The 24,822-nt window shown below is 41.1% G+C and overlaps 1 protein-coding gene and 1 pseudogene across 7 annotated transcripts in view; one reads left to right on the top strand and one right to left on the bottom strand.

Moving 5' to 3' along the window:
* The window catches only part of VPS13D (vacuolar protein sorting 13 homolog D), a 286,887-nt gene that overhangs the window by 181,967 nt on the left and 80,098 nt on the right, over positions 1 to 24,822 (top strand). For all 7 annotated transcript variants that reach the window (XM_021669824.2, XM_021669823.2, XM_021669826.2 and 4 more), the window contains 2 exons: positions 9,100 to 9,234; positions 10,678 to 10,845. In XM_021669824.2, the coding sequence (XP_021525499.2) occupies positions 9,100 to 9,234; positions 10,678 to 10,845 (303 nt within the window). The remainder of the gene's footprint in view (positions 1 to 9,099; positions 9,235 to 10,677; positions 10,846 to 24,822) is intronic.
* LOC135269583 (small nucleolar RNA U3) lies at positions 3,209 to 3,288 on the bottom strand (annotated as a pseudogene).

Genomic DNA, 24,822 nt, shown 5'->3' on the forward strand with positions numbered 1-24,822 from the left:
ATATGGTAGTGATGGTTGTGGTGCACTCGGCATACAATCAACGGAATCATTTCAGTTGAACGTTTCATCTGGCACTGAATTGAAGGAACATTTTCAGGGCATTTTTCAAATCATTGTTAAACAAATTAAATGGAGCTGCCGTTATGATGAAGTGTGTGGGGGGCATGCTGAGTGCCGTAAGTTCAGGTTTCCAGCAGGGTGCGGGGAATTGGTACTAAAGAGTTAAATTCTCAGCTCGTGGAAGTCGCATTTTACTGTGTCTTGAGTTCTCCTGGTGGAGTCTGGGACTCATAAAATAATGTCATTTATTCAAAGAGTTTTCTAACAGAGTAATATGCCTTTATTAGTAGCTCTTAGAAAGGGTACTCTGCTCTTTTAGATGAATATATAATGGCTAAAAGTGTGTGCTTAGAAAATGGAGTCCTGTCCCTGAACAGGAATCACAAGAGCCTGACTAAAAGGTAAACCATGTCTTTGGTATTGAAGGAATAATTATCTTGATTCTCCTGACTCCAGGCCAGAAGTGAGACTGTCAGAAATCTCAGAGGGAAGTCTCTTCAGGTTTACACTGAGGGTACATTGTTGCCAGATATAGTGTCTGTTCAAAAGTACTCAAAGCAGTTTCACATCTGCTATCTCAATTGGATGCCTTACTCTGCTATGGAAGAATGAGGAGATAATAATCCCATTTCACAAATGCAGAGACCAAAGCACAGCATTCCTCCCTGACTCCCCATTCTCTCCATTCTCCCAAGTTTGCATGTTAGAGAGTGGCATGGTGATATTGAAAATGCCAGGTAGCTTATACGTGTTTTTGGCCTTTTTTAAAGATCAAAAGAGGCCAGGAGCCTTTAAAAGGTTTCACGAGGTGGCCTACAGCAGTCCTTTTTCCATTTAGAGCATTGGGGTATTACAAAAGAAGGGCTTTAATTGAGCAATCTAGTTTGGAAGAAAACTCACATTTTAATGGTCAGAGTGAGAGGGTGGGGGTAATGGGGAGTTTCAAACAAAGACACTATTTAAAAAGCCTAAAACTGTCTTCTCAAAGGCTTGAAATAATTTGTTGGGAAACTTCAGACCCTTTACTTTTTTCCTCCCCTCACTAAATAAAAACCAGATTTGTTAAAAGGAAAAAAGATCCAGTATTGTTAATTGTATTTCAGAAAGTGCCAGAGAGGGAAATATCCCTGTAGTTTTAAACACTGTCCCAAGAGGGAAATAGGCAAATACCCTGCTTCACATAAACAGTCTCTATGTACCATAAATAAACCTTTAAAGAATGAATTCCAGACAGTTTTGTTTAGTGCAGGATAAACTAAGAAAGGAAAGGACGTGGCTGAGGGAATAGCTTGGGATCTGAGACCTTATGGTATATAGACAGGTATTTCTTCTTTCAAGTCTATAAAGTTTCTAGAAGACTTCAGCAGTTTTCGTGTGCGGTGTTAGAAATAGACAGTTTCCTATTTTTGTTAGGAGCTTATAAACACAGGATTGCCTCATCCAAAATCCATTTTATAACAGGAAACTGTCTGCTACTTGTGTAAATAAGCATCAACTTTGTATACTACTGTATTTGAGTAGCTATTTAGTTACTACAAGAATAAGCCCTGTTTGGCTTGTTCCCTCATCTCATCAACTTTGACTGACCAGATTAACCTGAAGGTGGCAGAATAATTCATGCCATTGAGCTGTATCTCAGCTTTTTCAAATGTGGAGTCCCAAAAGCAGTAAATGACTAGGTAAGCATAACTTTTACTTAAGGGCCAGAGTAGTTCCTTGAATAAGACAAAGCACCTTAGTCATTCCAAAAGGTGATAGTGTTTATGATGAAGGCTTTGACAATTTAGTAGAGGTTTCAAAGTCTTTGCTACTTTGTGTGGTTCTTCTTCAGTATTTAGTTGCAGTAAGTTGGGGCATAAAAGCTTTTACCTTAAGCCTTTGTTTTGATCTCATTTTCTGTTCTCTGAGAATAAAGTAATGCTCAAAGTAGTAATGGCAAAACCGAGTGCTGAACTGATTGTCAGTACCCTGTTTTCCCAGCATGTTTATTTTATGGCTCTAAGCAAAGCAGTTGAGCTTACTGAACCTCAGTTTCTCTGCCAGTGAAATGAGGAAAATAAGGCCTGCTCACATACTTTATCATCACTCACCATAAGGTGGGGTACGGCATGGGTGAATGAAAACAGAATGTTTTTCAGGAGAAATAATATAATCCTCCATTCTGGCTCTCTGGCTTTCATACTTCCTAGCTAGTAGGTAGTTGCTATTGTGAAAATGAACATATTCACGTCTAAAATCAAATAGCTAGTTATATGACTTTAGGCCATCCACTTAACTTTTCTTGTTTTATTTATACCAAAGAGAGAGAGAGAGAGCGAGCGAGTTAGGCTGAATTAACTTGACGTTGGACTTTTTGGGGGGATGGAGGAGAGAGGGTCTCACTCTGTCACTCAGGCTGAAGTGCTGTGGCATGATCACAGCTCACTGCAGCCTCAACCTCCTGGGCTCTCGTGATCCTATATCCCAGGTAGCTGAGACTACAGGTGCATGCCACCACACCTGGCTAATTTTTGTATTTTTTGTAGAGATAGGGTTTTACCATGTTGTCCAGGCTGGTCTCAAACTCCTGGGCTCAAGTCATCTGCCCACCTCAGCCTCCCAAAGTGTGGATTACAGGCATGAGCCACTGGGCCCAGCTCAACTTGAGGTTGCTATTAATCTCTAAAATATTCTGAAATTACTTAGCAGGATGTTATCAGTAACTTCCCAAGCCACCAAATCCAGTGGCCTTTCTCTCTAGCCTTACCTTTGTAGCATCCTCCACCATTTTGACATTGCGGACTTCCCTGTTCTTGACATCTGTCCTTTCTGGTTCTCCTCTTGCTCTGTTGCTTCTCTGCCTATTTCTGTTTTCCTTTATTCTACTTCTTCTTTTCCTGATCTGAATGTTAAAGGTCCAGATTTTTCTCTGTGAACTGCCTGGTATGTCACTTGTCTATTTTTCTGTCAGATCTTTTATCTCTTCTAATTTTAGAAGCTTTTTCTAAACGTTATGTCTTTGATGAAAGTTGCAAGTATTTTTTCTTCAGCTTGTTGTCTTTTTACTTTGCTTTTGGTGTGTGTGTGTGTGTGTTTGTGTTTAATTATACAAGAGCTGTTTATTTTTATGTTGTCAAATTTATTATTAGCCTTTTGCTGTTTTGAATCTAATTTTTTTTTAAACTCTACATCTTCAGAGAAACTTCTGTAGTAACAAACTATAGAAATGATCCCTGAAAGTATAGTCTTGAATCTGAATTTTGAGTAACAAAAAAGTTTTCCCTCCTCTCTAGTTTTAGAAAATTTTACTCTTTCTTCCATTATGTAATTTAAATTCAATTAAACATATTCTTGTCCCAAAATAATTTAAGGCAGCCTCAGAAGACACATACAGAAAAATTATAAGTAAGAAAACAGAATGGAAATGTCATTAAGTTGCACATGAAATTTAAATATATAATGAGATTTTAATTCAGTGGGGAGTATATAGACTTTTCAATAATGCTATTAGACTAAATCACAGTATAAAAAATATTAGACTTATTCTTGACACTTTATGTAAGGATAAATTCTAAGTGAATCAGAGATTTACTGGTAATATTAGCATGAAAAAGTGTTTTTATATTTAATAAGGAAGAGTATTTGACATGCCTTCTAAACACCTAGAAATATTAATCATTTTAAATAAAGATATAATCAGAAAATAGAGCCATATTCAGAGATTGTTAACCAGCTTATAGCAGACCCATGTTAGCTGAGAACTTCAAGAAAAGACAGATGGTGGGGGCTGGGATGGGGAGTGTCCATTTGAAGCCATTGGAAAGCTACCAAAACAGCCAGGACTTGAGAGTTCAAGATTTATGAGAGGAGAGAAACTCAGTAAGGTGAGCCCAACATTTATTTTGCTTTTATTCTTGAGACTTTTTCTGATTTGTAAGCAGTGTGGGGAGAAAGGTGAAGAAGCCAAGCACAAAAAGCAGCTGCCAACAGGCAGAGAATGCAAGTAAAGCTTTTGGCAGTCTCATGGGGCTAGCAAAGCAAAACTTAGACTTCATTGCTACTAAAAGAGCTGGTAATTGAAGGGCTAATATTTTACAGAGAAGGGACAGGCAGAAAACAGACCCCAATAGCCTGAGCTACTTTGTTTCTTGAGATATTTGCTGATTTCTAAGTGACACAGACAGAGAAACCAAGCAAAAAGTGGCAGCTAAGAGGCTGAAGAACTTAAACAATCTTTTCAGCAGTCATATGGTACTAGGGAGATTAAAAGTAGAGGAGTGGCATTGGTTTTCACTGAGACTGCTATAGGACTACACCAGGACTTATAAGGACTGAAATACACCAGAACTTTAAGACTAAAACGCAAAAACTCAAACCCTGGTTGATTTAGGCATTATGCTTCTTACTCTAACTGCCTGCCAGAAGCTAAAAACTCATCCATAGTCTCTATAAGTTTTCATACAGAATGTTGCATTCAGTCACAAATTACCAGCCCTGCTTAGAGATGGGACCAAGAGAAAAAACAAACACTAAAAACAGAACCATAGATAAATTGGATGTTGATATTTTTAGATGCAAAATTTAAAATAACTATGAATATATTTAAGAAGCTTCCAAGAAAACTGTAATTTTTAAAAAATATATCAAATAATAAAGGAAAATTATTGACCACTTTTTCATGAATACAGAAGAAAGAAATCTGAACAAAACATTAATAAATGAAAAACAGAAATATGTAAGAAGGATAATATAACCAAATTGGGTTTATTCCTGGAATGCAGGTTTAGTTTAACATTTGCAAATAAATTTGGTGATTCACCACATCAACAAAATAAAAGAAAATAGAATATGATTATTTAAAAATACATAAAGCCATTTGACAAACTTCAACACCCATCTACAGTAAAAATTGAGCAAGCTAAAAATAGAAGATAACTGCTTTAATTTGTTTACGTGTATCTATTAAAAAGCTACAACAAACATCATACTAATTGGTGATACAGTAAAAGCTTTTTCTTGAGATAAAGGAAAGATACCCATTATCACCACTTCTTTCACGATTATACAAGAGTTCAGCCTGTGAAATAAGTCAAGGATGATCTTTTTGACAAAGAAATAAAAGGTATAGGAGCTGGAAAGGAAAGTAAAAACTTTGTTATTTGTAGAAACATGATTATTTACTAGAAAAATCTAAAAGTATTTACAGATAAGTTATTAGAATAAGTAAATTTAGTAAGGTCACTGGAAACAGTATAGAAAACAGTTGTATTTCTATATGTCAGCAATAATTACAGAAAAAAGAACAAATTGGAGGATATTAAGAAAACAGGGCTGGGTGTGTTGGCTCACACCTGTATTCCTAGCACTTTGAGAGGCCTTGGTGGGAGGATCACTTGAGCCCCAGGAGTTTAGGACCAGCCTGGGCAACATAGGGAGACCCTGTCTCTACAAAAACGGAAGGAAGGGAGGAAGGAAGGAAGGGAGGAGAGGGGGAGGGAGGAGGGGGGAGAGGGGAGGAAGGGGGAAGGGGGGAGAGGAGGAGGGGAGGAAGGGGAAAAGTAGGGAAGGGAAGAAGGAAGGAGGAAGGGAGAAGAAAGAGGAGGGAAAGGGGAGAGAGATGAGAGGGAAGAAGAGGGAGGGAGAGAAAGAAAACATTAAATACTGTATTATTATCTATTACTGTGTAACAAATGACTCCAAAACGTAGTGCTTTAAAACAACCACCATTTTATTTCTTTACAATTCTGTGGGTCAGTAATTTGGGCTAGACCTAGCTGGGTGATTCTTCTGCTGGTCTCACTGGTGGTTATTCATATGGCTGTAATCACCTGAAAGTTAACGGAGACTGAATGGCATGAGATGACCTCAAGTCCCATGTCCAGTGGGTTGGTGCTGGCTGTCAGCAGAACCCCTTTCCACAGGGTTTCCCAGCTTCTTCACATGGTGGAAGCATTAAAACAAGCAGCGCAGAAGCTCCAAGCTCTCTTGAGGCCTAGGCTCAAAGGTCACACATTATTATATCTCCCACCTCCTGTTGGCTGAAGCAAATCACAAGACTAGTGAAGATTCAGGTGGAGGGGACATAGACTTCACTGCTTGACGGAAGATGCAAAGAATGTGTGGCCATTTTTAATCTACCACAGGTATCTAGGAATAAATCCAACAAAAGGTGTATAAGACCTCTACACGAAAACAGTTAAGCATTATTGTGAAAAAGACCCTCATAGATGAAGGGGCATACCATTTCAGTAAGTTGGAAGATTCAGTAAAGTTGTCATTGCACCTCAAATTGATCTGTAGATTCTGTGTCCTGATGAAAATTCCAGCAATTTTTTTGGTGGCAAACTGACAAGCTGATTCTAAAATTTCTCTGCAGTTGAAAAGTGCAAAGAGCAGTTAAGGTAATCCTGGAGAAAAAGTACAGAGTTGGGGAGAGCTTACACTATTCAACTTCAGAAATTATTACAAAACTACAGTAATTAAGACAGTGTGGCACTGGTAGAAAACAGAGCAAAGTGAAACAGAAGAGAGAATCCAGAAATGGATGTGTAATACCATCATGTGACTTATGACATTTATACCATACTGCAGTAGTGGAAAGGATGCTCTTTTCAACAAGTATTACTTAGTTTAATATTTATCAGGAAAAAAATGAATCTTGGCCACTCCCTCGCACCATACATAAAAATAAATTCTAGGTGGAGTATAGATTTAAGTGTAAAAGGTAAAACAATAAAACTTTCATAAGTAAACATGGGAATATCTTTATGACCTTGATGGAGATAATAATTTCTTAACCAGGGCACAGAAAGCTCTTACCATAAAGGAAAAGATTGACAATGTAGATTTCCTTAAAATTAAGACTGTCTGATCATTAAAAGATATCATTTAAAGAATAATAAGTCACAGAATGGAAGAAGATATTTGCAACACATCTGTTCAACAGAGGACTTGATATACAGAATACATAAGAACTCTTAGAAAGCAGGAAGAAATAAAAAGCAGGAGCTCACTATAAAAGTGAGCAAAAGACTTCAATAAGCACTTCACAAAAAGGTATCCAAATGGCATATGCATATTAAAAGTTGTTTAATCTCACTTCTCAACAGAAAAGAGACTACACTGAGGTACCATTACACACCCATCAGTTAATCTGTCAAAACTATACTGAGATACACACCATCAGATTATCTGGGGGTTTTTTGTTGTCGTTTGTTTGAAGGATCAGCCATGGTAATCCCAGCACTTTGGGAGGCTGAGATGAATGGATCACTTGAGACCAGGTGTTGAGCAACAGGGCAAGACCCTGTCTCTACAAAAAAAAAAGAAAAATTAGCTGGGCGTGGTGGTATGCGCCTGTAGCTGGAGGCTGAGGCAGGAGGATCACTTGAGCCCAGGAGGTCCAGGCTGGTGTGAGCCAAGATCCCGCCACTGCACTACAGCCTAGGCGACAGAGACTGTTTTTGAGACTTTTTTTTTTTTTTTTTTTTAGAGTGAGACAGGGTCTTACACAGGCTAAGTACAGTGGCACAATCTCAGTTTATTGTGGCCTTGACCTTCAAAGTCCAAGTGATCCTCCTTTCCCAGCCTCCTATCTGAGACTACAGGTGCACGCTAGCATGCCCAGTTAATTTTTAAACTTTTTGTAGAGACAAGGTCTTACTTTGTCACCCTGGCTGGTCTTGAACAGCTGGCCTCAAGTGATCCTCCCACCTCAGCCTCCCAAAGTGCTGGGATTACAGGCATGAGCCACCACTCCTGGCCAGACCATCTGTTTTTTTAAAAAAGCTATCTATACCAAGTGCTGATGAGGGAATAGAATAACAAGGGATTTTGTAGACGGCTGAATGGAGCATAAACTGGTTTGACCACTTTGGAAAACTGTTTGGCAGAATATATTAAGATTGTATATGTACATTCTTTATGACCCAATTCCACTCCCAGGTGTATGTCCAAGAAAAATGCATAAATGTGCCCCAAAAGATAGCTGGGCAGGGAACGGTGGCTTACACCTGTAATCACAGCACTTTGGGATGCCAAGGTAGGCGGATTGCTTGATCCCAGGTGTTCGAGACCAGCCTGGGCAACATGGTGAAAAACCTTCTCTGCAAAAATGCAAATATTAGTAGGGCGTGGGGGTTTGCACCTGTAGACCCAGCTACTAAGGAGGCTGAGGTGGTGGGATCGCATGAGCCCAGGTCAAGGCTGCAGTGAGCCATGATTGTGCCATTGTATTCCAGCCTGGGCAACAGAGCCAGACCCTGTTATGTAGTCTGCCTTAGACGTGTCTAATATTGTTTATAGCAGCATTATTCGTAATAACAAAAAGTCTGAAACAACCCAACTTTTCATCAATAGTGGTGGTTAAATACATTGTTTTATTAGCGCAATGGAGTATTATATGGCAATGGAAGTTAACAAACTACAGCTATATGCAACAGTCTAGGAAACTCACATATGTAATGTTGTCTATGAGAAGCCTCCCACAACAGAGTGCATACTGATGATTTCATTTATGTGCAGTTTAAAGCAGGAGAGCTCACCTGTGGTGATAGATGTCATCACTGTGGTTGTCTGGGAAAGGAGGGAGGAGGGAGTGGGAGGTGCTCATGGTGAGTGGGCTGCTTCCAAGACGGGGATAACAGTCTGCTTTCTGATCTTGTGGTTGTTACATTATTCTGTTCACTTTAGGAATAATCATTTGGGTTTTGAACTATACATTTGATTAGTATACTTTTCTGTATGTGTGGTATACATCAGTCAAAAAGTAAAACATATCAAACAGATACAAAACAGACTGAAAGGGATTGTGACACAAACTAATAGTGTTTATCTCTGTGTGATGTATGTGACTTCGGTGATATATGTCTGTCTATATATGTATTTTTCCCTAGTATTTTACTTTTATAGTTACAGGGAAAATCCTTATTTATAAACATCAAAACCTGACCCTTGTTGGAAAGTTAACATGAATTGTAGCTTTAATGGAATCTAGAATTATAGTATCCCAGAAGGCCATCATATGACTTAAGTATGTCATTTCCTTTCTCCCTTAATTAGGCCCTAAAAAGCACCTTGGGATTTCCTTTGATACGATTTGAAGACGCTGTGATTAATCTAGATCCATTCACTCGGGTACATCCCTATGAGACCAAGGAGTTCATCATCAATGATATCCTCAAACATTTCCAGGAGGTAAGGCTTAGAGAAGTTCTCATTGGCTGGAGCATAAGCACAATGTTTGTTTTAGTTGTTTGGGAATTTTGGTTACTAAGACATTACTATTGAGAACCCAGATAAACATTTCAACTTGGTTGTGTTACAGGTCGGGTCATATCCCAAGAAGCCCATGAAATCCTGAGACAGTACATTTGACCTATGAGCTGTTAGTTTCATCCCTCAGAGCTAGTCTGAGCAGTTTCTGCTAGATTAGGCACAAGTCTTAATGGTTGAATTGATGCTTTAATAATAACAAAATAATGTTTTTATTTACCAAGCATGGACCTTCTTTCAGCAACTACACCCATGTACTTGGGAGTCTATGGGATCCTGCCCTTGGGTTGAACTTGAAATTTTTTAAATCAAATTAGACATTTTCCATTTCGTATTTATTATGCAGACTGCAAAGATCAAAAAGTAAAGCCAAGGAATATTCTTCAATGAAGAGACAGATCAAGATAATATCAAATTTAGTAGCTTTCAAAGTTAAAATATATTCTGTTCTCGCTTCCTTTTCTCCATTCCTCCTTTCCTTTTTTGACTTTCCTAATTGGTGATATTTCTGCCTAACTAAGGAAAGTGATAGAACAGATATCACTGGAACCTGGATCAGGCAAATGGAAGTATAGAAAGAGTGGAGGGGGCTGGGCATGGTGGCTCACACCTGTAATACCAGTACTTTGTGGGAGGCCAAGACAGGAGGATGACTTGAGCTCAGGAGTTTAAGACCAGCCTAGGCAACATATTGAGACCCCTGTCTCTACAAAATGTAGAAAAAAGATTAGCCGGTTGGAGAGGCACTCACCTGTAGTCCCAGCTACTTGGGAGGCTGAGTTAGGAGGACTGCTTGAGCCCAGGAGGTCAAGGCTGCAGTGAGGCATGATAGTGCTACCTCACCCCAGCCTGTGTGACTGAGACCCTGCTTCAAAGAAAGACAGAAACAGTGGAGGTTTGCTTGATAAGTCTATCCATGCCTTCTTCAGACCCCCCACCCACACCACATGTGGAGAGGAGCTGCAAATCTACCTCTCTCCTCACTTTTCTTTTATAATTCTGTCTGCTGGTGATTACTTCTCTATTTGTAGGCATAATGAAAAGAAGAGTGTGATTTATATAGTAGCAAATACTCATAAGAATGCCTCCTGTTTCATAGCTATTTTTATTCTTCTAACTGGCTTTGAATGTTATTTCTGAGAGTATTGAAAGCAATCTCAGGGATATGTATATTGGGAGAAGCTTGGATGGTGTTCGTGAAAGGACAGAAGATGATTTTGCAGTTGATGAAGATTAAAAGCTAATTCCTGGTTGTAATGGGAATGGAGGACAAAACAGACTTCTTACCTTTTCACTTGGGACACTGGTATCTGCAAATATAAGTAAATGCTGATTGGACTTTTTTCTTCCTATTCCATTTGTCAGGAACTCCTCAGCCAGGCAGCTCGAATCCTGGGATCAGTGGATTTTCTTGGCAATCCTATGGGGCTTTTGAATGATGTTTCCGAAGGGGTTACTGGACTGATAAAGTATGGAAATGTTGGGGGCCTCATCAGAAATGTTACACACGGTGTATCAAACTCTGCAGCCAAGGTAAGGAAATAGAGGTGAAATTCCATTATAGTTAACCTCATGAGTCCTCCACAGTACTACCATTTCTTTCATAGTTAATAGGCTGTGAGAAGTTATACTCATGACCTTTGCTTCGCTGCCCATACAACTTGCCTTTTCCTCACCTCTGATCACCTGCCACTAGGGGCACTGAGTCCACCTCTAAAATCTCTCTTCCTTCCTCTCCATTGCCACTGCCTTAGTCCAGGCATTGCATATCTCTTACCTGGGTCACTGCAATAGCCCCTGACACCCTGGACCTTTCACGGTGACCCCTACATCTTTCACTGTGCAGAATGAACTCATGCCATTCTCTTGCCCAAAATCTTCCAGTTGTTACCCATAGTTTACAGGGAAAGTCCAAACTGAAGTACAGCCTTCTATAATGACACAACCTTTTTAGCCGTCTGAATCTAGCAGCAGACAGACAGTGATGTCATTCTCCAGTATCTTGCAGCTAGTTGACTTGTTTGTTCACTGGCATCTTAATTCGTGGACATTTTTTAGTTCACTCTGTATTTTCTAGCAGGAGCGGATTATGTGCGAAGATGGAGACGGTGAAGGGAGTTGAAGGGTGGTTGCTATCTGACATGCAGGCCTCCAAAGAGCTCTGCTGTTTTGTTCTTCCTTTCATCTCAACACACATTTCTCACAGAGACTGACTTTTTCATGGATGAGCTCATTTTGAGAAAACACCTGTGCTGTCTGCCTATTTACTGTAGAGACAGCATTTATTTTAGTGAGATCGTAGATGTACTTGTGCCACGGGCTGACAAAATGTGAAGGTAGCTTTACCAAAGACATCTTTGTGGCACTGCATAGACATTTGCCTTGAAGAGCAGGTAAGTGAGTAGAGTTAAACAGCATTTCTATGTGGTGTGGTATTCTTGTTAATAATGTGTGAGAGCTGAGAATTTACCCTTTTTTTCCCAAACTATTTTCTAGGGATGATAGATAGGTCAGATCAATTCTGTAGGATTATCAAACCAGACCAAAGTGGACCTTTTTCCTTATGGTTCAAAATAAGCAGCAGTTCATTTGTTTGTTCTTTCTTTCCTTTCTTTTCTTTCTTTCTTTTTTTTTTTTTTTTCGGAGACAGTCTCAGTCTGTCACCCAGGCTGGAGTGCAATGGCGTGATCTCAGCTCACTGCAACCTCTGCCTCCTGGGTTCAAGCAATTCTCCTGCCTCAGCCTCCCAAGTTGCTGGAATTACAGGTGCCCACCACCACATCCAGTTATTTTTTGTATTTTTTAGTAGAGACAGGCTTTTTCACCATTTCGCCAGGCTGGTCTCAAACTCCTGACCTCAAGTGATCCACTGGCCTTGGCTTCTCAAAGTGCTGGGATTACAGGCGTGGGCCACCATGCCCAAGTACTTCTATGAATGTGATTTATTTAAGAAAATGACAGCATTTCATATTCCAAACCCATGTCAGAGGAGAAAGTTTCTTTCTGCAGCATGAGTTGCAAAAAGTGTACTTTATTCTAGTGTAAGTCATGTGAATATCTGCAAGACCCTCTAATATCTTTCAAAGGCAGAGAACTGGGAAGGCCCTCTATTGATTAAATTTCTGCTCTAATAGACTCTGGCTTCATTTGTATGTTCATTCTTGTGTGATATTTTCACATACATAGCTATCCTAAAACAAATAAAAGTACTTTTTAAACTAATAAAATCTCAGATGTTAACAATAGAGCAAATGATTCCACTGTCTTTTCTACCCCTGTGGAAACTATGTTTGCTCTGCACAGCTGTCATCTGGTCTTCCTAAGGGAAGAAAGCCAACAGCATACTTAATTTCTTCCAGCAAAGGAGGGAACCACTTTTGGTCATCACTAATGGACCCTCTGCTCATTCGGTTCTACTTTCCATCCCCTTTTTTTTGAGATGGAGTCTCACTCTGTTGCCCAGGCTGGAGCACAGTGGTGCAGTCTCGGCTCACTGTAATCTGCCTCCTGGGTTCAAGCGATCCTCCCACCTCAGCCTCCAGAGTAGCTGAGATTACAAGCATGTGCCACCATGCCCGACTAATTTGTATTTTTAGTAGAGATGGGGTTTCACCATGTTGGCCAGGCTGGTCTTGAACTCCTGACCTCAGGTAATCTGCCCTCCTTTGTCTGCAGAAGTGCTGAGATTACACATGTGAGCCACTGCACCCAGCCTCATCTCCTGAATTATGTCTTTATCAAGTCAATATAAGATGCTTTTGATTCTGGGTACCTTTGTGATCTCACATTTGTTTTGATTCTGTGCTTAGGAATACAGATATTTTCATAATTTGTCATGTTATTAACTGAAATTATTTTCATAATGGTCATTTTCTGTTCATGGAAATTAGAATTCATTATTCATTGTTTGCTACATGTTAATTTTACTGATAACTTTTGTAGTTGTATGGTAGTTTTCTTTTTTTCTCTTTTGCTTTGTGGTGTTTATTTCTACCAGGCCTAAATTTCCCAGCTCAAATTCTGTGGATCAAATTTATGTCAAGAAGATGTGAATTTTCTGTCAGTTTTTAGTTAATGTGTTTTATTTTATGTTGTTTTAGCCATTGTTTCATTGTCTTAAATCAGTTTTGTTTTTTATGAATTTGATAAAGATCTGGTTTTTTAGATGATTTCTTGGCATAAACAGCATTAGTAGGAAAAGGTGTAGGAACAGGGTTGAAACATTGTACTTCATTGTGGAATACATACTAATTCACAAACATTTGTTGAGCACCTTCTGTTTGTTAGGCTTGATGAGAGACTCTTTATATACATTGTCTTAAGTCTTGGGCCAGGTGCGGTGACTCACCCCTGTAATCTCAGCACTTTGGGAGGCTGAGGCAGGCAGATCACCTGGGGTCAGGAGTTTGAGACCATCCTTACCAACGTGGAGAAACCCCGTCTCTACTAAAAAATACAAAAATTAGCCAGGTATGATGACGCATGCCTGTATTCCCAGCTACTCAGGAAGCTGAGGCAGGAGAATCGCTTGAACCCGGGAGGCAGAGGTTGTGGTGAGCCAAGATTGCACCATTGCACTCCAGCCTGGGCAACAAGAGCGAAACTCCATGTCAAAAAAAAAAAGAGAGAGAGAGAAGTTAAGTCTTCAAGGTCACACAGCTAGAGATGGATTTGAATCCAAGTCCAGCTAATTCTGAAGGTCTTGTTTTGTTTTGTTTTGCTACAGGATGTTTTTCCTTTTTGTTTGTAAGGCATTCTTCTAGGCACTGCAGAGAATATGAAACATTAATTACTGCTGACTTCCCACCAGAAGCCTCTTTCTTGACGTCACTGTGTAGCTGGTCAGTGGCCACTATCATAGCATTGTTGGCACGAAGCAGGCCCTCAGGAAGTGCTGGTGCTCGCCGCCATTCTCATGTTCGGTTGTTTGTGGCTGTCACCATCTCCCTTATAGGCAATAAGAACCTTGGGGATTGCAAGCGTGGTTTTACTCTTGTGATATCGTTTTATCATCAGAATTACCTGTTCAGTAGCTGGATAGGCATTTTTCGCCCCGTTATGTAAATTAAGAAACCGAGGCCTAGAGAGGTCAGGTGACTTTCCAAGATTAGCCAGGTTACTGCAGAGCTGAGACATGGCTCTTCTGTACTGGCATCTCAATTCTCATTTTTAATTAGACTTTTGAGGTATCACTTAACTATAAGATTTATTCTAGACATGTCTCTATATGTTAAACAAATAAAAACAACAGAAAAAATAAAAAGTAAACCAAACAAAAAGCTCTACCTAGTTCTCACAGTGAACTTTGATAACTTTTAGGAACACCATCTGAAGATAAATACAAACAAGTTGAGACAGAGAAAACAAGAAATTCAGACTGTTTAGATAGTTCAGTAGAAAATCTAGCTAGGACTTTAAATAAAATTTTGTTCTATTTCTTTGGTTTCTATTTGGGACAGCAGTGCAGAGGAGTTGCTTCTCTCTGAAGCAGACCTTTCACCAGCCCTTTGTCCCGGGACACCAGATTTGGTGCCTAGCAGTAATCTAGTGGAAACTAACTTTCCTGTCCCTGCACAGAGACTCTCAGCCAGCCCCTGCCATCAGCCAACTTGATATATACTGTGACCTTGTTGAAGGGAGAGGGGTCCATCTGCCTTTAAGAAACAGCACTTTTTTTGTTGTTTACTTTGCAGTCACCATATTTATGAAGCTCAAACAAAACTAAGAGCAATGTTTATTCAAGGTGAAAGTTTTATCTTTGCACAAAGGAATGCACTGAGTGAGTCCCTGCATGGATTCTGAAGGCAAAACGGCAATTGATGGCTTGTATCTGTTTTTGTCATTATGTATGACTGCTCCATTTTATAGTTGAGCTGATTATCCCCATAATAGCTTTTCCATGTACCTATAAGCAAGTAATAGGTGAATGCCTTCTCATAAGCATTGGGGTTTTAGTGTATTTAAGTTGGCACAAAACTTCAGGGTAAATGAAATTCACTTCAGACAGTGATCTTTCCCTTAGAGAATGTAGGGCTTTCTAGTTGCAAAAAGACTTTGATCCTAAATAAGTCACCCAAGGGATTTCTTTTCCAGCCAAGAGGAGGTACCTTCAAGTTGTATGTAGGGAAATGACTCAAATTTTTGGCATCAGAATTTTTGTTTTATTTTCCTCTGATAATCTTGACTACTAAAATGATTCCCTTAGTCTGAGCTTTTTTTGGTTAGAAACAAATTTTAGATGCTGAATTACCCACCCTAATTTGGGCAAATCTCAGCTTTCTGGGGGAATCAGACAAAAGTATATTTGTGGGGGCTGGGGTGAAGTGGTGTCATGAGAACTGCAAGTGACCAGAATTCACAGGCAGTCCCTATGTACCCTACTTAGCAGCCTTGCTCATGAAGGAGCTAAGTGAACAGGGTTTAGCTTTCTCCTCCTTTCCCACCCTAATCAGGCCGCTCAGTAGCCAGAAGTGCAGAGCAGGGAATGAATGATGCCACTATTGATGTCCTGTTTTTGAAACAGAAAGACAGAAAAAGTTCAAAACTTCCTCATTTCCTAATAGTAGTTCAGTTAAGAACAAGCTTCTTAAGATTTTTTGTTTTTTAGGCCTGAACATGTCATATTTGAGAGGAATTCACTTGATCTTCCAAAACTGGAGCCTGTGTGGTAGAAAAGTATGTTCAGTTGCTAAGTTGAAAAGACAGAAAATATTTGTGTCCCCCAAGAGTAGTGGTTTTCTACCCTAGAGTAAACATGATTTATAAAGGAATCATATGTTCAAGCTTTCTTAGGTTGGCTGGTGACCCTCAGCGTTGTGGTCATGCATTTCTTTTCTGTAATTCAGTATTCTTCATATCATTCTTTGGCCTTTCTTGAAAAATTGTGATGAACTTCAGGTGAGATACAATTTTCAGGACACTCATTCTGTTTGGAAGGTTCTATTTTTTTAAAAAATTTCTTTCTCTCTTATAATTGTTCTTTCGAAGTCTGTCTCCATCTTGAAGAAAAGCTAAATCAAAGTATATTCTTAGGAGAAAGGGAATATCTTGGTCAGCAATAGGCTTAAAGATCAGAAAGCAGGCTGGGTGTGGTGGGTCATGCCTGGAATCCCAGCACTTTGGGAGGCTGAGGCAGGCAGATCAGCTGAGGTCAGGAGTTCGAGACCAGCATGGCCAACATGGCGAAACCCTGCCTATACTAAAAATACAAAAATTAGCTGGGTGTGGTGGTGCATGCCTGTAATCCTAGATACTCAGGAGGCTGAAGCAGGAGAATTGCTTGAACCCAGGAGGCGGAGGTTGCAGTGAGCTGAGATCGTGCTACTGCACTCAAACCTGGACAACAGAGCAAGACTCTGTCTCAAAAAAAAAAAAAAAAGAAAAAAACAGAAAGCAATGTGAAGAGTGTAGCCATCATTTATTATGTCAAATATGTGCCTAGGATCTTTCCCTATGCTGTCTCATTTAACTTTCACATGTATCCAATAGGAAGGGAGGGAGGGAGGGAAGGAGGATTAAGCCCATTTTTCAGATGAGAAAAATTAGACTCATCAGGAACCTTGATTTAAGTTTAATAATGACTCACTATTGGAGCTGGAAGTTTTAGAAAAAAAATAATTTGAGAGGCAGTCTCTATTTTTCCTCTACACAATGCAACTTCTCAGGTATAATCTTTTACCAAACTGAAAACATAGTAGAAGCAAAACCACAAGCCATTGGAAACAACGTTATTATTTAAAAGGACTGCTCAAGCAGTCCTCTGTGTTGGGCCTTGGAATTTTCCAGCTGAATTTTTTTTTTTTTTTTTTTTTTTGAGAGGAAGTTTCGCTCTTGTTGCCCTGGCTGGAGTGCAATGGCATGATCTTGGCTCACTGCAACCTCCGCCTCCCGGGTTCAAGTGATTCTCCTGCTTCAGCCTCCCAAGTAGCTGGGATTACAGGTGTAAAAGGGTTGAAATGAGAGAAGAAGATTGGGTAATCTAGTGTAAAAGGGTTGAAATGAGAGAAGAAGATTGGGAGATTTTTCTTCACTCAAATAGAAAATGTGTGACTCGGCCGGGCGCGGTGGCTCAAGCCTGTAATCCCAGCACTTTGGGAGGCCGAGGCGGGTGGATCACGAGGTCAGGAGATCGAGACCATCCTGGTCAACATGGTGAAACCCCGTCTCTACTAAAAATACAAAAAATTAGCTGGGCACGGTGGCGCGTGCCTGTAATCCCAGCTACTCAGGAGACTGAGGCAGGAGAATTGCCTGAACCCAGGAGGCGGAGGTTGCGGTGAGCCGAGGTAGCGCCATTGCACTCCAGCCTGGGTAACAAGAGCGAAACTCCGTCTCAAAAAAAAAAAAAAAAAAGAAAATGTGTGACTCAAAAGCATTTGAGTAAGCTGACCTACCTGATGTTCCTGATGCAGGATTTCTTCAAATTTAAATCATGTGGGATGTGCAGTCCCCAGGCCTTCCTCCTGTTTGGCCCAGGGAGCAGAGCGGAGCTTTGGACCACTTTGGTATAAACTGAGAGTGATCTTCAGACCACTTTCCCGATGACTGTCTTCCTCTGAATGCTATATGTTAAGTTTTAATTTCTTTAAGCCATTTCCTGAACTTCACTCCTTTAAGCATTTTTAAACAACTAGGATATCATTTCAAAATAATAGTATTTAATTTTCGGGGCAGAGTACCCAGAATTAGGGAGAGATGTGCATTCCCGCTAGCAATTACAGGTAGAAAATAAACTCATTCCCAATAGTCCCTTTCTTTCCTTACCCTTTTCCTCTTAGACTGTCCTATAGCTTTTCAAATTTTGTAGATTTTTTTTGTCTCTCAGTTCTGCTAGCAAATTGGCTTTCAGATGCTTAGTGAAACCATTGCTTGACTTAAGAAGCCAGAGGGAGAATGTTGGGGGTAGAGTGTTATTCCTGAGAGTTTTAAATTTAGTTCTGTTGAACTGAACTATGGTTTGCTTCTTGGAGGTACAAAGCAATATGATTAACTTGTTAGAGTTTCATCATTCCTTATTGGAAGAATAATAATACCACTGTATGTTTATCTTGATTTTTAGTTGTTGGTAAGGCATTTACGTATCTTTGATCCTTTCTATAAGCCTCAAACTAGCTAGATGGTGTTATCATTGTCATTATTATTATTATTATTATTTTGAGACAGAGTCTCGCACTGTCACCCAGGCTGTAGTGCAGTGGTGCAATCTCTGCTTACTGAAATCTCCACCTCCTAGGTTCAAGCAATTCCTCTGCCTCAGCCTTCCGAGTAGCTGGGATTGCAGGCATGCACCGCCACGTCCAGCTAATTTTTTTGTATTTTTAGTAGAGGCAGGGTTTCACCATGTTGGCCAGGATGGTCTCGATCTCCTGACCTTGTGATTCGCCCCCCTCAGCCTCCCAAAGTGCTGGGATTGCAGGCATGAGCCACCGCACCCAGCCTGTCATTATTATTATTATTACTCCTAGGAGACAGAGGTTGCAGTTTTTACCATTTTATAAATGAAGAAACAGAGACGCAGTGGAAGTAAATAACTTTGCTCAAGATGGCCAGACAAAAAGTGGTAGAGCTTTGCACTTCTCCCTAGCTCTGCTGACTCCTGGAGCATTGCTGGACAGCACAGTCAGCCCTCCATATCTGTGGGTTCTGTATTCATGAATTTAACCAACTACAGATCAAAACCAAAAAAAAAGGATAGTTGTGTCTGTACTGAACACGTACATATTTTCTCCCTTGTCATTATTCCCTGAAGTACACAGAATAACAGCTATTTACATAGCATTTGCATAGTAAAACAATGCATTATAAGTAATCTAGTGATGATTTATATACAGGAAGATGTGTGTAGGTTGTATACAAATAACACACTATTTTGTATCAGGGACTTTAGCATCTGTGGATGGGTGGTGTCTGCTGGATGTCCAGGAACCAGTCCCCAGTGGATACTGAGGGACAGCTGTGCTTCTTGAATCTTGATAATACAGGTTAAGATTCACAATATTGTCTCCATATTATAGTTGGCTTTTCCATTGCCAGTGTTGTGTGTGAGCCTTGTTAGCCTGTCCTTCCCTGCAGAATGAGTTTCAGAGAACAGAGGTGGAGAAAACGTATCTTCCCCTCTTAGAGGTTTGTTGCATTGTTCATTCACCATGCTGCCATTTGTATGAGATATTTCAGAGTCATATATCTGAGAGTTCACAAAGAAGCAATATATGACAAGAATAATTCTTGTAGCAGAGTTTTCGTGAAGTAGAAGATGGTTGGGAGAAAAATTTAAGCTTATGTCAGGACATTACATTAAGTAATTTCTACAGTGTCTGAGATGAGGGAGAATTCCCCCTAAGAGGAAAAGGAAGATCCTTCTACAAGCAGGTGAGAGTCTGGCTTTTCCTTAGCTTTCCTCATAGCCAAATGATGGCGTGTCTGGCCTGACTTGGGAGGCCTCGGCATGAAGAGGCAATGTGGAGGCACAGTTGGTCCCTGGATATAAGTAAAGGCACATCACACTCACCTCCAGCAGTCAAGGGGGATTTACAGCTTCACTTTTCCTTTTCTATTACACACCAATGAGGAAGCCCTCCAGTGCCATTTCTAAGAACAAGGAAATTTGCTAGTTAGGCACATGAGGATGATTGAGATAAGCTCAAAAACTAGGAGCCACACTGGGGAAGTCAGGCTTAAAGTGTGAAGGGAACGTGGCAGAGAGTGGACTGTGCAGCCGTTTCCCTAGTCGTGCTCGTGCTGTTATCCCTTACACTCGTACTCAGTCTTGCCTTTGATTGGGATGCCTGTCTCCATTTCTGGCCAGAGGCTCCAAATTTGTAAGGTCCAGGCCTCATGCCATGGTAAGAACGTGATCATTCCCCACCCTGAGCTCCCATGGCCACTTGTGCTTCCGTGACAGCACAGACCGGATATTACCTTGAAGCGTGACCATTTGTGCACCTGTCTCCAATGTCTATAAACATTTATCATCACCAGTTAGGTGCTGGGCACTGTGAAAGACTGTTAGAAAGGAAGACTTAGAAAATGTGTTCTTCTGCCGGGCGTGGTGGCTCACGCCTGTAATCCCAGCACTTTGGGAGGCCGAGGTGGGTGGATCACGAAGTCAAGAGATCGAGACCATCCTGGCCAACATGGTGAAACCCCGTCTCTACTAAAAGTACAAAAAATTATCCAGACATTTAGCATGTGTTTGTAGTCCCAGCTACTCGGGAGGCTGAGGTGGAAGAATCGCTTGAGCCTGGGAGGCTTGAGGTTGCAGTGAGCCGAGACTGCGCCACTGTGCTCCAGCCTGGCGACAGAGCAAGACTCCATCTCAAAAAAAAAAAAAGTTTCCTTCTTTTTGTGAGGACATGGAACAGGTAAGGCAGAGAAGGAGTAAGTGTAATGAGAATCCAGAGGAAAGAAGTATTGCAGTGGGATCTGTGCACACTGTACAGTTCCATGAAATAAGTGCTGTGGGCAAGGGCGAGAATACTTTATTCTGTTTCTCAAGGATTGAGAGTGGCCGGAGACAAAAGATGGAATGCAACGGTCTGTATTTATTTGCATCCCAGAGTAGACTTTTAAAGCCTGAGAGGGGGCCAGGATTTTTCTGACAACATTTTTTTTTTTTTTGCCAATTTCCCATGTAACAAGCCATAAAGAGTTATTGTAAGGGAAATTAAAGTGACCCAGATTGTATCCATGTGGGCCCTCTTTTATGTGGCATAGCATTTTTCACATGGTATACAGTATACATTCAATGAATGTATAATTGTCTAGCTATTTCTGTTTTTTATGGGAACAAGCTTTTTTTTTGAGATGGAGTTTTGCTCTTGTTGTCCAGGCTGGAGTGCAGTGGTGCAATCTCGGCTCACTGCAACCTCTGTCTCCTAGGTTCAAGCAATTCTCCTGCCTCAGCCTCCTGAGTAGCTAGAATTACAGGCACCTGCCACCATGCCCGCCTAATTTTTATAGTTTTAGTAGAGATGGGGTTTCGCTGTGTTAGCCAGGCTGGTCTCGAACTCCTGACCTCAGGTGATCCACCCACCTCGGCCTCCCACCTGCTGGGATTACAGGTGTGAGCCACTGCACCTGGCCCAAACAAACTTTTTAAAAGTTGATTTACAACTTTCCCCCCAAACATATCTGTAAGCTGGTGACTAGCCAAATCGTACTATAGCAATATAGATCGGAAAAGGACATTGACTTTTAGGGTCCTATTTCTTCTCCTCCCTTCCCCATGTCTCAGGTCTAGCATAGAACTGGGGCACAGCAAGCACTTAGCAGATACTGACCTGGCTCTGATAAGCCCAGAGTTGTACACTATTGATAGGACCCAGGCTTGGCTTAAGGTAGCAGGAAACTTAAGGGTTTAGGGGAAAGAGAAAACCCTAGTCCCTCTTAATCTAATGAATTAAAAGAATATTTATGGGAAATATTTGTTTGCTTTATTTGAGGAAAATATTTAAGTAAACATTTCCTGCAAGCTATTGAATTTATATCATAAGACATTGGTTTGGAAACCTTAACTTTAATTGTTTTCAGTGAAATGAAAATTAAGCAGAACATGCTTCCCAAAACAGCCCCTTGTCTCAGTTTTGTTCCCATTGTAATGTTCAAAGCAGGATATTGTGGCCATTGAGGTAATTTTCTCTTTATTGGTAACTTTGAAATTAGCAAGGATCATGTCAAAGTTAGTTACAAAAGAAGAGGCACTAATGGCACCTTGTAGTTTTATAGCAATTCAACCTTTGTAGCATCTTCCTGTTATTATTTAATCTTCACAAACTTATGCATTAAAGAGTCAAGTATTATCCCCATTTGACAGATGAAGAAATTGAGTCACAGTGAAGGTAATTAACTTCTGGAGGGTCAAACAGGGAGCTGTGGAAAAGGACCAGGATTCAGGGCTCCTTTACAGCCCCAGGCTCTTTTCCAAAGACCACACTGCTGCTCTAGAAAGCACTCTTTCCTCCTTCAGGAATTAAAGCACTTTCATGTTTCAGATAATTTAAACTTGCAACATCCCAGTGGGGCCAGCAGGTCAGGTATGATTATCACTTCCCTTCCAGTGATGGGAAATTAAGTTATACAGGTTAAAAGGTTTTGCTAAGTTCATGCAGTCAGTGTTAGAACCAGGGGCTGGTGCCCAGGCTTCACAAACTCTGAGCCCACTCTTTTCCTGCCTTCTCAAAGGAGAGCCAGAAGAGCTTCTGACACCTTGAAGACAGCTGTGAAACATCTTGCTTCCAAGAGGGCCTTGCTTCCCTAGCACCCATGCCAGATTGTGTGAACGCTTGGTTCTGCAATCTCAGTGGGTCATGCAAATCTCCAGTCCTATAGTCACCAAGAAACAAAGCAAAAGGGAGAAGCCAGAGACATTTTACAAGTCTGTTTGGATTTTGTGTCCAGTAGAATCAGCAAGTGAAAGTTGTAGGATTGCTACAACAGAGTTGCTTAGAAATCAATTAACGCGACAAATTGAGGTGCCTCGGTGAATAAATCATATGGAGAGATAAAAGTTCTTAGGACTAAACACAGGGAGAATTTCCCACTTGTTTCTCTGTAAAAGGTAAAAAACCTAACAGTGAACCATGTCTAACTTATGTTAAAAAATTGAATTTGGTGAGAAACCTAGTTGTTTGTTTGTTTTTGAGACAGAGTCTTACTCTGTCACCAGGCTGGAGTACAGTGGCATGATCTTGGCTCACGCAACCTCCGACTCCCTGGTTCAAGGGATTCGCCTGTCTCAGTCTTCTGAGTAGCTGGGATTACAGGCGCGCATCACCACACCCAGCTAATTTTTGTATTTTTAGTAGAGACGGGTTTTACCATGTTGACAAGGATGGTCTCGATCTCTTGACCTCGTGATCCACCTGCCTCAACCTCCCAAACTGCTGGGATTACAGGCGTGAGCCACTGTGCCCCGCCAAGAAGCCTAGTTTTAATAATATTTCATATAACTTAAACTCTCTCACTTCTGCCTGTCTATCTAACCCTATCTTGTATTCTTCCTAAGAGATGTCTCAGCACTAAAACTTTTCATAGTTACTCCAGCAGAACATGACAAAGCTACAATAGGTTTTCCCAGATGCTGTCTCTTATAATCTCTGATACTTCAGTAGAAACTCTTTGGATAGCAGATTTGGGAAAGAACCTTAAGGTCAGCCTTTAGCCATCTCAAATTATAGGTAGAGAAACTGAGACCCTGTAAGGTTCTCACAGCTAATTAGTCGTAGGGCCAGCCCTCAAACCCAGGCCTTCTGGCTACAGATCTAGTATGATTGTTGACACTGGGCCAGCAGCTTGTGGGCACCTGCTTCATAGGAGTGAGGAAGAGAAAAGTAGTAGAGTGTAAGCCTTGCCTAGTATATATTTTCTCATCAGTCTTTATTATTTTTTTTATTTTTTGAGATGGCATTTTGCTCTTGTTGCCCAGGCTGGAGTGCAATGGTGCGATCTCAGCTCACCACAACCTCCGCCTCCCAGGTTCAAGTGATTCTCCTGCCTCAGCCTCCAGAGTAGCTGGTATTACAGGCGTGCAGCACCACGCCCAGCTAACTTTTTGTATTTTTAGTAGAGATGGGGTTTCTCCATGTTGGTAAGGCTGGTCTCGAGCTCCCTACCTCAAGTGACCTACCTGCCTCGGCCTCCCAAAGTGCTGGAATTACAGGCATGAGTCACTGTGCCTGGCCTCTGAATCCTCCTTCTAAAAAGAACTCACTGCACAGCATCTGGCTGCTGCCAACAAAATGACTTCCCGGCCAGCCCCATAAATGATGAGAGTTTGCAATTGCCTTTTTCACAGCTTAGTACCTTAGTACTTTTCTCTCCCGGTAACTTAGAGTGGAAGCCCCACGGTGGCCCACACATGTCTTCGAGGGTGCACAGGCATGTGGCAGAACGAACCAGGGAACACCCTCTTGTTCTGGTGGTGCCGAGGAGCTGGCCTCGCTGGGGGCTGTAACTGTCAGGCCAACTCCCGGTCATACTGTCCTTACATTATAGAGTAGGTAGGTGCTCGAAACCTTTGCTTTTTGCCTTTTTACTTTAATCTGGAACACTTAAAAAAAAAAAAAAAAAAAATGTAGACCAAATGGTGACAGTCCAACCTTCCTTCAGGCCAGATGAAATCATGGTCCCTGCTGGCGCCGTTCCTCCATCTCACAGCCCCCATTTGGGTTCAGACTCTCAGTCACACAGGGAGCCCTGCCACAGCTGAAGTGTTTTGTCAGAGCAAGATTGCAAAGAGTTAACACTTTTGCTTTTTCGGAAAGTTATCTGTGAAGAGTATTAGTTGTTTAATAAAGCGTGCCTGCCCTCCCGATGAACCCGCCAGTGACTCTGCAGCTGGGGTCATTCCAAGTTCACGCAGTGGACTTTTGACTGCCTTCTGTGTCTGTGAAAACAGTCGGCAGCTCCTGCGGGGATCATTCATTCAGGCCTGTAACACAAAACTATTGCCAATGGGCACCTGCTGGGGCAGCTTCCCGGGAGGGCTGGGAGGAAGATACCAAACTCATCAGG

This window comes from Aotus nancymaae, unplaced genomic scaffold, assembly GCF_030222135.1.
Source record: "Aotus nancymaae isolate 86718 unplaced genomic scaffold, 86718_ANA_hifiasm-v0.15.2.pri h1tg000053l, whole genome shotgun sequence".
Classification (NCBI taxonomy): Eukaryota; Metazoa; Chordata; class Mammalia; order Primates; family Aotidae; genus Aotus; species Aotus nancymaae.